The sequence below is a fragment of the Chenopodium album genome, chromosome 25, assembly GCF_948465745.1.
Source record: "Chenopodium album chromosome 25, dcCheAlbu1.1, whole genome shotgun sequence".
Taxonomy (NCBI): domain Eukaryota; kingdom Viridiplantae; phylum Streptophyta; class Magnoliopsida; order Caryophyllales; family Amaranthaceae; genus Chenopodium; species Chenopodium album.
The window spans coordinates 2,543,777-2,558,163 of NC_137858.1; the positions used below are offsets into that span (position 1 = coordinate 2,543,777).

General features: G+C 35.1%; 2 protein-coding genes across 3 annotated transcripts; both read left to right on the top strand.

The window, feature by feature from the left end:
• Positions 1-1,724: 1,724 nt before the first annotated feature.
• Positions 1,725-6,618, top strand: LOC145613496 (protein ABIL1-like). The gene is made up of 9 exons (XM_081668613.1): positions 1,725-2,140; positions 4,069-4,151; positions 4,510-4,660; positions 4,811-4,910; positions 5,023-5,115; positions 5,210-5,291; positions 5,434-5,489; positions 5,581-5,684; positions 6,036-6,618. Exons 1-9 carry the CDS (start codon positions 2,048-2,050, stop codon positions 6,195-6,197), a joined length of 924 nt encoding a protein of 307 aa, XP_081524739.1. The 5' UTR covers positions 1,725-2,047; the 3' UTR covers positions 6,198-6,618.
• A 1,223-nt stretch (positions 6,619-7,841) lies between these two features.
• LOC145614517 (UDP-D-xylose:L-fucose alpha-1,3-D-xylosyltransferase MGP4-like) lies at positions 7,842-11,447 on the top strand. Of its 2 annotated transcripts, none has more exons than XM_081669572.1 (4): positions 7,842-8,331; positions 9,528-9,689; positions 10,077-10,292; positions 10,812-11,447. In XM_081669572.1, the coding sequence occupies exons 1-4, from the start codon at positions 7,897-7,899 to the stop codon at positions 11,019-11,021; spliced, it is 1,023 nt and encodes a 340-aa protein (XP_081525698.1). In that variant the 5' UTR covers positions 7,842-7,896; the 3' UTR covers positions 11,022-11,447. The 2 variants fall into 2 exon arrangements, with proteins under 2 accessions (XP_081525698.1, XP_081525699.1); XM_081669573.1 differs by having other exon boundaries at positions 10,083-10,292.
• The last annotated feature ends 2,940 nt before the right edge of the window (positions 11,448-14,387 follow it).

Below are 14,387 nucleotides of genomic sequence, written 5' to 3' on the forward strand. Positions count from 1 at the left end.
TTATTGATTACATTAACGTTCAAGGACGAAGATGAAAGAGGCGACAGTTGAAAAGGTTAGCTGTTTGAAGTAGAGCTTGAGAGTAGAAACAATGCCAGTAGAAGGTACATTTCCCAGCAACTTTCTAAACTACCAATAGGCAATACGCAAGGTTGCTCATACGTTATATGATCATATTTTAATTCTAGTTGAGCTATGAAACATCATACCATTTATGCGACCTTATCAATTTGATGAAGATCCTTAAATGAAGGATTCATTTGTGGAGCTCACATGGCTGAGGGCCCCACAAAGATCTTTAAAAAGTGATCGTGTTTCATCATTTAAGTATTGATTAATTAAAGATGGTGGTTGATGAAAAATTAATCTGGGCCTCATAATTACTTTTATACTGATCGTAATCTTTACCTCATCAACAAAATCATAAAGGAGTGATTATAGGCCTAAAACACTAATTAATTAGTGTATAGATTAGGTGATTGATTCTAGCATTAGCATGACACCCAATTGGAAAAATGATGATTAAAACGTACAAACATACAAGTATCATTAATTCTTCCTTTTGAAATAAGAATTGCATCAATGACCATGTTTAAGCGCCAAAATGTCCTTCCTACACCCTTATGAGCTAAAACACTCCATTCCTTCAATCTTCCTTGAGCGTCATCAGATTGCTTATTATCATCATTGGATTGTCTTTCCGAGTATGGATTGAATCTCATACCAACATCCCTCCATGTAGAACTCTTCAACACAGAAAAATCGAGTTCAATAAGTTGAACAATTTTTCTCATGTGTGGTTTTTGGTAGACCAAAGAGATAAAGTCAAGGATTAGCTACTAATAGTACACTTGTTGTGAATTGAGATAGTATGGCTCTGAGATTTATGTTATGGGCAAATATATATTGAGGAGCATGCAGTCTGAGTACTATATTACAATTGTTAAAATGGAATCTTGGATGAATGTATAGTATATGCTTGGATTTTTGCTCGTAAAAAGCATGCTTACTAGAATATCATATCTCTCAACTGACATTTGGAAGCAGAAGCAGGTGATGGGCACCAAGCCACCACCAACTGAGGCATGGGATTTAAGAATCAAAAGCCTGCGCTACGTAATACGTATGCGCCGTTTCAAACTTTGATACAAAACTTATGATTAACAATGAATTCTATGTTTTCTCTTTTAACCTATTATTATTAATTTATTATCATTACTCGTATAAAACCAAAAACAATACACAAGTATGTTTTTACAGTATATTCAAAGTAAGTTTACATAATTGTATGTTTTAATTTCTTGAAGTATCATACTTGTATGTAGTGTAAATTTTGGCAAATTGGTGTTTTTACCCATCGGAACAGGGAGTGTTGCAATTTTTTTCAAAGTGGAAAGAATGACATAGATATTAAAATTGAACGTAAGATCAATACAGAATTAAAAATTATCCATTATCAATACGTGAATAAAACGATACTCCACACAACCGCCACTTTTTTTTTTTTTTTTTTGAAAGCACAACCGCCACTTTTTAAATAAACACGATAGCCTTATTAATCTTTGATCTTACCAACACAATGGATGAATTAAATTCTGAAATTCCAAATAATTGAAATAAAATGGATAGTACAGTGTAATAAAACTAATAAATGAGTTGGTTAAAATAGGGGATAGTCAAGTCAACCACCTTCATTCAGTTGAGTCTAGAAGTACAGTACAGTAGTATCAACCACCGTCTTCATAAACACACATCTCTATTCTCTAATCTCTATCCCCCATTAATATTAAATACGGTCACCTTCATTTTCCCGGGGATTGCTTCTCTTTCACTCTCCTCTTTCTCTCTCCTAACTCCACCTTCCTAACCTAACTTTTATTGCAAAAACATTCTTTCCTCTTTTAATCAATTTTCTCAATTTTATGTTCTTATCATCTTCAATTTCATGCTTTCATCATTTCTTTCTGTGATTTCTTCTTTCCTAGGGTTTCTTCCATTGTTTAATTCTACCTGATTTCATCAATTTTTTTACTTAATCTGAGAAAATATGGAAGTAGAACAACCTAAAGCTCTCCCTAATCCTATGACCTTCGATGAAGCTTCCATGGAGCGTAGCAAAAGCTTCGTCAAAGCTTTGCAGGTTCTCTCTCTCTCTCTCTCTCTCTCTCTCTCTCTCTCCTCCTCATTTTCATGTTACTAGATCTGGATTCCCATGTTTTTGAGCTTGATCTTATTTTATTTTATTTTGTAAGGCTTATTATGTGTTTTTCTTGATGATGCAATTATTATAAAGTGATTTTCGCATGATGAATCATTAATTGGCTATAATTGGATTTTTTTTTTAATCTTATATATTTACCAATAATTTCTTTTCATTATCTTCTTGCTAAATTTAGACTAATTCCTCTAATCTGTAGTTCTATTTTTATATTTATGGTTTATTTCATACAAATTACATTTTTAAAAATTGATGTACAGTAACATTATTTATCTTAAAGACTGTACTGGTAGTTTGGACAGATTATGGACAAATGCTTCCAAGTGTTTAACAATTGAATGAGAAATTAGTAGAATTATACTGATGGTGTTTTGGTTTGAATCGAGGTGATGTGAATGGAAGGCACATTTCTGTTTTTGGCGCTCACTTTCTCGAGTTATGTTTGCAAGAGAAGCAAGTGCTTTACTAGAAATGCGAAATGTATATAGCTGATTAGCTGCTGTATTCGGGGAAGGGCACGATGAAATAAATACTGTTACATTCAGGGAAAAGCTTGATGAATTGATGAATGTTGCATTCAGGAAACTACATTGAGTGTGTTCAGTTCTGTTAGAGCGAGTGCTATAGGGATTATGTGTATATGATAGAGGAGTTCTTTTGGTCGTTGAGGCAAATTGTCAGCTTAATGTTGTTGGGATTCAAAGATGTAAGGGGGTAGTGTTAAAGAGAAAACGAACGGTTTTGGTGTGTTTTGAGAGGGGCTTAATGCCTAGAGCTTAATAAAGTCCCTTTCTTGTTTAAAAGTGATAGGGATTTGACAATTCTTTGCTTGAGTAAAATAGCTATCCTAGCATGGTTCTATAATTCTAGTAAAGTTAGTTGATGGTTAATCGTGCTTCCTGGCCTCCTAGGATATCTAGAGCTCATTGTAGGATGAAGTTTGAAGCTTATTTAGCTAGGGATTAGATGCACTTCTAGTCTAATAAAGATATAATGGTGACCATTTTATTATAATTTGGTATATTTATGTTGTAGCCACATCTGTTGTCTCCATCTTTCTCCAGGATAGAATTTTTCATCTTGGTGGATGGTTGCTTGATTGAGAGTCTTGAGTTAAATTTGTTTTATGGAGCTCTTCATGCACAGAGACGTCTCACTGAGAAGAGGGATATCATTACTTATTTCAAAGGTCTATCTACTTTGTTTTGCATATAATAGGTTGCATAAATACGCCAAACAATACTGTGAAACATAGGAGTTAAGACTTATGCACTTGAACATTTTCTTAGCTCTTTATTGTAGATATAATCAAAGTGTGCAATGTTGAATGAATTAGCCATGTCCTGCACTCCTGCTGGAGGGACATCTGCACCTTTTTTTCAATTTGATCCATGTGGATCCTTACTACTCTGTATTTGTTAAAGCAGCAATTAAACTTATGAGAAGTGGGGAACAATATTATAAAGATGATTTTGTGTTGTGAAAAGTAATCAAAGTGCTGAAGGTATTGCATTTTCTGTTATACTCCTTTTAACAAGTTCGGTTTTGTCTGCTGTGGTACTGATATATGGTGCTTGACATGCTATGATTCAGTAATTATTCCTACTGTTATGTAATTTTATTTTCTTCTGGAAAACTACTAATATTAAGCTTCCCCCAATAAAGATGCTAATGCAGCTAACTCATTGGTTAGTGTGGAGGAAAAAGAATGGTAGTGACTAGAAGTGTATACCCTAAATTTCCATTATTTCTAAGAAGTCGATTATTGAGTCTGTTTGTCATTGGATTTGTAACTCAATCTTTTGTCTTCTCTAATTAATTTTGATCATTTTTGCTCAATTGCTTTACAGGAACTCAAGAATCTAAGACCCCAGCTTTACTCTGCCGCTGAATACTGCGAGAAGTCTTATCTTCATAGTGAGCAGAAACAAATGTAATGCTACAGTATAACTATTGCAAGTTTACCTTTGTTTTTAATCAGTCGTGTAGTCTTTATCATCTGTTTGCCTGCCCCTATTCCAATTCCCAAGAGAGTATTATTGATCCTAATCATCCTATGTTTCCATATACGGCATATAGAGTTTTAAACAGTAATATTGATAACGTAATTTTGTATATTTATACAATAAGTTTTAAATCCATTATAACTGTGGAAAAGAAACAAACCGAACTCACACTTATACACATGCACAGCACACACACAACTCTATGAGTTATTTGTGTTTTTTTTTTTTTTTTTTTTTTTTTTCCTTTAGTCTTCCCTTATGATTTTTGTGTGAATTATGCCACAGGGTATTGGACAACCTAAAAGATTATGCTGTACGAGCTCTAGTTAATGCTGTAGACCACCTAGGCACTGTTGCATACAAATTGACTGACCTTCTTGAGCAACAAACTTCAGATGTGTCGAACACAGAGCTGAAAATAACATGTCTAAATCAGGTATAGTTTCTTTCTAATCACCATGTGAATTATTCTGCTTTGTGCGGCCATTTCCCGTTTCTCTGTTTCCCTAGGTAGGACATTTACTTATCTCTTTATTTTTTCTTTTCTTTATTCCTTATATTTTGGAGCTGATCATTTTGTCTTCAGAAACTTCTCACTTGCCACACTTATATGGAGATGGAAGGCCTTAGGCAGCAGCAACTTTTGGCAATTATTCCAAGACATCACAAACGCTATATATTGCCAAGTAAGGAACATTGTCCAACAATTTTTTGGCCCTTCAAAATTGTCTCCTATGTTGTACTGTAACTGACAGAGCCTATATTTTGACACCTCCATCTTGTTGTATGCTGCTTTAGACTCTGTCAACAAAAAGGTGCATTTTAGTCCTGCTGCGCAGTCTGATCCTAGGCAAATGCATGTCCAGGCGAGGCCTCGTGTTCATCCTTCAGGTGCTTAATATTCCATTCAAGATATCTGAGGATTTAAATGCTGTCATCTTACCTCTTTAATGTGCTTAGTTGGTTTCATTGTTAAACTATTCAGGCTCACCTGGAAAGACTCTTTCTTGGCACCTTGGCTCTGAATCAAAGTCTCCCTTAAAAGGGAATCATAAGACTGTTTTCAGGTTTGTCCAATATACCATGGAATTTTAGCCTGATTTAGAAGTACTATCATCATGTGTTGCCAATCAATTCTCTTGGTGTGCTCTTGTGAAACTCCTATATGCTTAAATATTGCAGACCTTAACCCCACTTGTTTCCTTGCAGTGGCTCTGAAGTCCAAAAGGCTTCTCCTAGATCTCCCGCAGTATTCCAGCTCCTAGGTATGTTACTCAGCCCATTCAACTTTCTCGCAATAACATTATTTTTTAGTAGGCTTAGCTAGTCGATATTCATCTCCTGTCATATGTACAGATAATGAGGCTGACATTCGGGCTAAGTCATCAGGGCTCCATACACAGCTACCTAGTGGAGATCCAGCTGGGGCTTCTATGCAACCATATGGTGCTATGCCTAAGGTAATGACAAATAATATTTTATGTGATATCTGCTTTTCCCATAAGCATGCTGATTTTATGAATATACAAGATTTTGAGTTTGTCCATAGCTTTCCTGAGTATTTTTATCTGTAGATGCTTTAATGATCTACGAGTACATTTTGTTTCATAAATTATAACATATACCAAGTTGTTAATAATACTCGTTCTATAAGATTAGCAACAATGCCAAGAATCTCAAAATAATGGGTATTATTTAGCTACATTTGGCATCCCTGCTAGAGACACCCAGTTATAAAGCACTGAGATATCTTCTCAAGTTCATTAACGTACAAAGTATTGTAGTTAAAACAATATACTTTCTAATTGCAGGATTCTGTATCGGATTCTAAGGCCATGACACCATTCAAGTCTTTTAACAACTCCAACTCCCGGCAAGCGATTGTTAAGGCCCCAATTCGCCACAAAAGCATGCTGTCGGCTTTCTTTGTCAAACAGAAAACACCGAAGCTCAGGACTGGTAAAGTGGCTTAACTTTCATTCATGAACATGCTTCTGCTGCCAAGTTTGAGAGGAGTTTTTCTAAGTTGCTGTATCTGATATCAGAAGTACAAAGCCCTTGATACCATTGGCCGGAACCTGATTGAGGCTTTCATGTTTACTTGACTTTCTCAGTTTATATACCTACCAATCAGGTGATTTATATCCTATGATGAAAGATATTGTCAACAGTGAATTTCTCTGTACATCCAAAAAATTAAAAAAAAAAAAAAAAAAAAACCTGCATTCTAGTGACTTATTATAAAGCTTTATAGCTTGATCTGTGGCATCCATTTGCTTGTAAATCTAATAATGTGATAGTTTTCTGCTGAAATAATCATGTATATCTTGAGATGTTCAGAAGTTTTGAAATTATGAGTTTGGTACATAAATGGCAATGAAAGAATCTGTGAAATTACTAGATTTGATCGGTCCTCAATGGCTGATCTTTGGAGTGCCATGTAGTTGGCCAAGTTGCCACTCCCTTTTGCACTTTATCATACCGACGCGGTTTGTTCAGAACTCATGGTGTTGGTAGGAGCTGAGAGGTGGAGGTGCAATGAGCTTACTATCTCCCAGGGGAGCATACTCGTCATGCGTTTTCACGTCAAGATGTTTGGTTGCTCCATCTTCCAAGGAAATTATTGTGAAACTGTATCCTGTAAGATTATTGTGATAGTAGATGCAATTCTGCTGCAAATTGGAGAAACTTGTTGCCGAAACACAAAAAGAAGGGCCTCCCCAAATTCCCATGAAAAATGCTTTATCTCCAATAGAATGTACTCGACTCAAACACAATTTATCCTTATTGCCTAACTTGTACAACTCCACCGTGTTATCAATGCAAATCACTACAATAATATGCCCATGAAATTCCACCAGATTTGTCGTCTTAAATTGATTAGCATTTGCTCCAATTAGCGATGCGACCTGCACAACAGAGTAATTGGTTACAAACGTCTCTAACCAAATTGAAGCTTCTCTGCTACTTTTAACTTACATATATTATTCCCATTTTAGTTCACCAAGACAAATACTCCTTAAAGGCTATAAAACTATGCAAAATGCAACAGCTTAATTATTCTAATCAATAATAAATGTCCCAAGTAATTTACAAAAAGAAAAGATCAATTTATACCTGCACAAAATATAGAGGTCTGAGATGAAACTCTTGATTACCATTTTTATGGGGACTCTCTAGTGTGAAAATATCTAGTCCTGCTTGGCTGTCCAAAATTCGAAACAATAAACTTTGGTTAAAATAATATGAACATTAGCTTTTTAGAAAGTTATGAACATTAGCTTTTCAGAAAGTGAACATAGGTATTAAAATGTGTGATTTTTGATTTCTTATGTAGTGACTTTGTGATTATACTACCTCCGTTAACATTTAGTTGCAACTTTGGGTATTATTTGAGAGACAAAATATTCCAAGCTCAATCCGAAATCAACCGATTAAAACTCGATTCAAATTTTAACTTGTATGAATGGAATAATTTAACGTGATTCAAATTTAAAATAGACTCGACACAACTTGACGTCACCGATCCGACTCACACCTTGAATTGACCCCTCTTCTCATAGTTAGCAATTTTTAAGAGAACGGAGTTACTTTACTTGTAATTCTGAGTTGATTGATAATTTTGCGCTCCAGTTTAGATCCACTGTGAGCGAGCATTGATCTCCACCAACAATGGCGGTCTCCCATCCTCATCAGAGACCGACACACAAACGCCCTTCTTCCTTTCTAAATCGCACAAATCTCACCCTCCTTTTCTCTCTCCTCATAATCCTTGGTTTCTTCTACCCTTATTTGGGAATCTCCCAATCCTTTTTCTCAAACCCCAACTTCGCTTTTCAGTCTAAATGGCGAAATTACTCCCTCCAAGAAGCAGTTTCATTTGTTGGGCGAAATGGGACTGTCATTGTTTGTATAGTTAGTGAACCTTACTTGGATTTTTTGAACAATTGGTTGATTAGTGTTACCAGACATAAACATCAAGACAAAGTTTTGGTGATTGCTGAAGATTATAACACTTTGTATCGTGTTAATCAAAGGTGGCCTGGTCATGCTGTGCTAATTCCTCCAGTTCTTGAATCCAATTCTGCCCATAAATTTGGTTCCTTGGTATGAAATTTGTTGCCATATTTTTTCAATTTAATTTATCATATTGCTGATTGATTATTATCGTTATAGGGGATTTGGGGTTTTTGTTTTTTAAGGTTTTGATCTGATTTTGGTGTTTGAGCTTTTCAATGTGAACTTGTTCTTTACAAGGGTTAGTGTGTTAGTAGATAATTTGTGAAATTGTGATGTTACTTGTTCATATATTTAGTTTTTGGAGTTGTTCATGCGCAAAGATCATATCCCAATGTCTTAGTCTGTAATTTTGATTTTTGATAATTATGGGGAGTGGGTTTTGGGTCTGTTTTAGATAATTGAGCTTGTTTATGTGAACTATTCTACTGCTTTATTGAATGGATTGCTACATCAGGAAATGAATTGTGATGTTAACATACTTACATCTGATATAAGCATGGCTGCATGGGGAGTTCTCATATAAGAAATATCAACTCTCTTTTCTAGTTGAAATTGTCAATTAATGCTTCAATAATGAATGAAAAATTTGAAACTAGCCGTGTGTGTGTGTGTGTGTGTGTGTGTGTTATCCGGTTATGCATGAAGTTTTTATGTTATTATGTATAAGATGATCATAGGCGAGTCGTTTCGTACTTTAAGCTATGGAAGGAACACCAAAAATTGTAATTTAATCTCTTTAACCTCGATATCTTTGTTTCCAGCGCAACTGTTGCTAATCCAATTATATTTCTGCCTGAATTATGTTGTCCCTTGTTGGACTAAAACCAATCAAAAATGGATCCAATACCCCCATGAAACTAGACTTATGTATCAGATTCACCTTGCAAATTTTTAGCCAAAGAGGCAATGTAGATAGTACACTCATCAGATGGTTGCTTGAGAAGTGCAATTGTTAAGGCTCAAGCTCTAACATTGCATGGAATAGGATTCCTAGGGTATTACTAGTTGCTAGAATAGTGGGTGTGGGTTCTGATTCCAAGTGCAATGTTAAGAAGCTTATCTCCAAATTGATTTGCAATCCATGATGGATCCTGTAGGGTCCAATGAGTGCACTTAAGCATGATCTGAAAGGAAAATTATCTGTCACCTTTGATCAACACTGCTAGTATGTGATATACGTACCTTAGGAAATTCAGGAGGTTACTTGGGAGTAGGGTCCAGCTTTTCTTTATACTTTGTGTCCATTAATGACCTGCCTAACTGTCAACTGATCGTTTGTGCAGGGGTTCTTCAATTTTACGGCTAGGAGGCCTCGCCATCTTCTGAATATATTGGAGCTTGGATATAATGTCATGTACAATGACGTTGATATGGTTTGGTTGAAAGACCCATTTCCTTATTTGGAGGGAAATCACGATGTCTACTTTATGGATGATGTGGCTGCGGTATGTAGGCTGATATTCCTTGCTATTTTACTCTTATAGTCTTATCTATACAGGAATGCATCTGCCTGAGTTGGTCTGTGTGCTAAAAACTGTGAATTTTTTTACACATCAAATTATCCATGCAAGTACAGTGCAGCATTCAGCAATTATGTTACTTGTTTCTGCTTTGATGTAAATAACATTGCATGAACGCCCTCTTTGGATGTTTGCATTTTTCTGCTTAATGATCATGATGGTTCTAATGAGCATGTTCTTATATCAACTACTGAGTAAAAGCTGAGACCTGTGTATAAGTTCAAAAGTAAAAAATGCATCCTTTGCTAATAGTTATGTATGATAATTTTTTCCTTCATAATTTTTATTCTTGTCTCTGCTTCTGATATCTAGGTGAAGCCTTTGAACCATTCCCATGCCTTACCACCTCCAGGGAAAAAGGGAAGACCTTATGTTTGTAGCTGCATGATATTCCTGCGGCCCACGACTGGTGCCAAGTTGGCTATGAGAAAGTGGCTTGAGGAGCTTCAAGAACAGCCATGGACCAGAGCAAAGAAAGCTAATGACCAGCCTGCATTTAACTGGGCTTTGATGAAGATAGAAAAACAGGTCGGTCTTTTTACCAACCTTAGTCACCTCCCCCTTTTCCTCTTTACTTATACTTCCATTCTCCTCCCTTATGCTTTACAGTTGTCAATCCAATGGATTAAGAGTAGAGGAAACTTGCTATTCATTGCCAAAGTGTAGATTTGTTTTGCAATTGATATGAGTTAGTCTCAGTGAAGTTTAGGGTAGTTAAAGATGTGACTATTGTATCCCAACCAAAGGGGGTGGGGTTAAAAAAGGAAATACGGAGTATGACCTACACTATACTGAACTTTTTTTATTCTTTTCTTTTTATTTTATTTTTTTTCTTTTTTTGCTTTTGATTTCTGATATTCATTTTGATAAGCTTTTCGGAGAGCCATATGGTCAACTCTCTGAACAAGGAAATACTGTATAACTACCACATTATGTAAAAAGAGATTCATATAAGAATTTTTTGTTTCTATAAAACTGACTTGGAGATGCTATTAGCCTAACCAAAGGATACTCATTGGATTGTATTCTGTAATGACTGGACAACAGGTGGATATGTATCTGCTTCCCCAGTCTGCATTCCCAACTGGAGGTTTGTACTTCAAGAACAAGACGTGGGTACGTGAAACTGAAGGCTCACATGTTATCATTCATAACAATTACATCATAGGATTTGAGAAGAAAATAAAGCGTTTCCGTGACTATGGACTCTGGCTAGTCGATGATTATGCTTCAGAATCTCCACTTGGCAAGCTATAGAAGTATAAAAGGGTATGGTGATGATTTCGAGTGCTACACCTAGTGTTGAAGGTTGAACTGCATTTGTAATCTGATTTGGCTGAGCTGCAGCATGTTTCAGCCACTACCTATGGCATATGCTCAAATTTTGAGCTGCTGTAGAATTTCTTCTTTGGTTGTAATCTCAAGCGATCTCATTTTAACGAGATTTTGGCATTTTCTGGCTCTTGAAGTCCCTTTGCTGGAGTTTTATTGAGCCACCAAAGTTCGTGTTGATGTAAAATGGTACTCCAGTATACACAATTGCACATAGCCGTAGGAGAGAAGCTTTAAATTTAGTGGATAGTAATTAAAGTTGATTAATTCTAAAAATTTAATTGTATTTTACTGTATTTATTTATACTATTACTACGTATCAAATAGATTAAACAAAGTCAATTGCTGATTCTTTCTCCTCTATTTTCTCTAAAAACAACCCTAGCTTCTATTGTTGATTTTGAAGGGACTTTCATATTTTTTTTTTGGTTGTTATTTTAGCTGTATAATAACAATTTCTCCCTCGAAAAAAGGGTTTTTGATCTCCTACGAAAGAGAAGGTTTTCTTTCTCGTTCGAAAGACAATGTTTTTTCAATCTTATCTGAAAGAAAAGGTTTTTCGACATTCTTTGAAAGATTTTCGACCTCCTTTGAAAGGTAGTGTTTTCAACCTCTTTTAACATCTTTGCAAGAAAAAGGGAATTGTTTGCTTTTGTTTCGAGATCAAGTTCTGTTTACATTATTAATTGTGGCTCCAAGCTCCCTATGACCCCACCCCGGCCAAAAAAAATGTAGTAAATTATGGTTATTTAGCACTAGAAACCCCATGGGACTCAAATACTCTTAACGACATATGCAAATTATATTGAGGTTTTATGTTTATATTTTTCACTAGTAGTAGCTTCAAAGTGTCATTGCCTAATAATCTTCCTATGGTAGTAGAAGTTACATGCAATGGGGGATTTGAGGGAGACCTCTCAACTTCCATGGGCAATTAATTGATTCTGATGATATAAATCCTCTTACATGCAAAACAATTTTCCTATCAACGAACACACTGACTGTTTTAACTAGAGTGAAGAGTTTTTTATGCGAGAATGATCTTGTTTCACTAGGTAAAATTTCATTTCTTCTGCCTTTCCTACATTATACATTTAGCTGGCACATATTGCAGTTATTTCTACATTTTTGAATATGGTGTACTAGGATCAGTGTGTTTCAGACAAGCACCTTTTGTATAATTGAATATGGTGTACTTTGGCGTGGCATGTATTCGCAGAGAAGGGCAAGATGTTGAAAAAGTCATTCTAAGCAATGAAATACTGATGATTTGATGAATGAGGATATGTAGAACTTCTATGGACTTGTAGGTTGAGCTATCAAATTTTAATTTGCTGAAAGCCCTTGATATGAATCATAAAACCCTTATCAAAACTTATTAAACCTGATCTGAACTTATCTGAACTTATTACACCTAAAATAAGTGAAAATAAGGTGAACAGAACATACCCTTAACCTAGACCTGCCTTTCTATTTAAGCTGGAGTTCCATGGCTCCTCACTTAGAGATTACCCCCCATTTCCATTCGGGTGATAAAAAAAATAGAATATTCACCGACATATCCGATTTAGATAAACTGTGTCGGGTAGAAGACTCAAGGACCGTAAAGCTCGAGTCTCGCTACGCAGGGTTTGATATTATAGACGTCGGGAAAATTCGTAAAAATTTCTCGAACACTGTTCGTACATTAAAATTAGGAAATTTTGGTTTTTACCACCTTTGAATAACGACTTTATTGAATTTACCATCTCAAAAAAAAAAATTTACTAAACCACCTCATAAAAAGATAAAACATCAGCTTTACCACCTAATCCTAACTTCGGTGACCGAAAACGCCTGTGGGGCCCACCATAACGGCTAGTTTTTGAAATTATTCCCAAATTCTCTCGACTCCCTTTCTATTTAAACCAACCTGCTTCATTTCTTCATCTAATTCTTGAATATTGACGTTTTTTTTTTTGCGATTTTTCTCACAAATTTTTTAATTTCGGTGATCCTTAACAACCCACATCCTCAAATTATTCAAGATTGTACTCGGCCCTGAATCAATTGAACTGTTCCACAACAAACAGCAAAAAGGTAAGCAATTTTCAAAAATTCTGTTGTAATTTTTTGCAATTTTTTGCGTGATTATGTATTGCTAAGTGTAATTGAAATTGCACGTTTTGTGTTATTAATTTAAAACCAATTTCATTATAAAAAATTAGGGTTCATGTAAGTGTAAATTAATTTGAGGGTTTTTTATATTTCAATTGGGCAGTAAAATTAGGGTTAGATTATGGTAATTGTGTTCAAATACAATTAATTTCAATGCTTTTGTTAATGAATTTCAAAAGGGAATGTCTTCTAGCTCCTTCTCTTGAAGATGACAAGTGAAGCTAAGGTGTTGCAATTTTGTTGTTCCAACTCGTCTTCAACCACCCAAATTCATTTAGGGTTTCACTTTTTACAAAGAGAAAGATGAAAAATCAAAGGAGAGAAGAAAGAAGGTGAGAAATTGAATAGGAAAGGTGAGAAAAGGAGGAGAGAGAGGGGGAAATCGTGATAAAACATTAACTTTGGAGGGGCAGTGACGGTTTGGGGCCCCACTGGCGGTTTCCGTTACCGGAGCTAGGATTAGGTGGTAAAAATGAATTTTAATTTTTTTATGAGGTGGCAAAGTTTTTTTTTTTTTTTTTTTTTTTTTTTTTTTTTTTTTTTTTGAGGTGATAAATTCAATAAAGTCGTTATTTGAAGTGGTAAAAATCAAAATTTCCTTAAAATTATTGTAAAACGAGTGTTTACAAAAGTTTATGAACAAGGAAGGTTGGGTTTGGATTTTGTCACGATCAAAGGGATATTATTTTTGCAAAAATAAATATGTTAGGAATTGATAAAATTTCTAAAAAAAATTCCAATTTGATTTACATCATATATAAATCCTGCCTGTCAAAAAAAGACTTGTATCTGAAAGAATATTTTCCTCAAAATATTTACATTGATTGCTGCCTATTATAACTCCGTACGTATCGTTTTACAAGGCATCCAATGCTATAAACTAGGAAAAGATATACTACGAATATTTACCAAACAAACTACAAAGATATATACATACATGATACATCTTAACCGTATCTTATATCACATATGGATTATGAAGGGAGGCTCTAGGTGTGAATTGTTTACTCTCTAGGTCTTCTAAACACATTTAGAGAAGAGAATATGGAGGAAAACTCATCATCATCAATATTATCACCATCATCATCACCACCATCAATACCATCATCACCATCAATACCATCATCAAGATCT

What these genes read in the sequence shown, in the direction of transcription:
- LOC145613496 (XM_081668613.1), top strand. Translation starts at nt 2,048, where the DNA reads ATGGAAGTAGAACAACCTAAAGCTCTCCCTAATCCTATGACCTTCGAT. An exon ending in GCCTCGTGTTCATCCTTCAG is followed by an intron (nt 5,116 to 5,209) that starts GTGCTTAATATT and finishes TAAACTATTCAG; the next exon opens with GCTCACCTGGAAAGACTCTT. An exon ending in CGCAGTATTCCAGCTCCTAG is followed by an intron (nt 5,490 to 5,580) that starts GTATGTTACTCA and finishes TCATATGTACAG; the next exon opens with ATAATGAGGCTGACATTCGG.
- LOC145614517 (XM_081669572.1), top strand. Translation starts at nt 7,897, where the DNA reads ATGGCGGTCTCCCATCCTCATCAGAGACCGACACACAAACGCCCTTCT. An exon ending in CCCATAAATTTGGTTCCTTG is followed by an intron (nt 8,332 to 9,527) that starts GTATGAAATTTG and finishes TCGTTTGTGCAG; the next exon opens with GGGTTCTTCAATTTTACGGC. An exon ending in TTATGGATGATGTGGCTGCG is followed by an intron (nt 9,690 to 10,076) that starts GTATGTAGGCTG and finishes TCTGATATCTAG; the next exon opens with GTGAAGCCTTTGAACCATTC.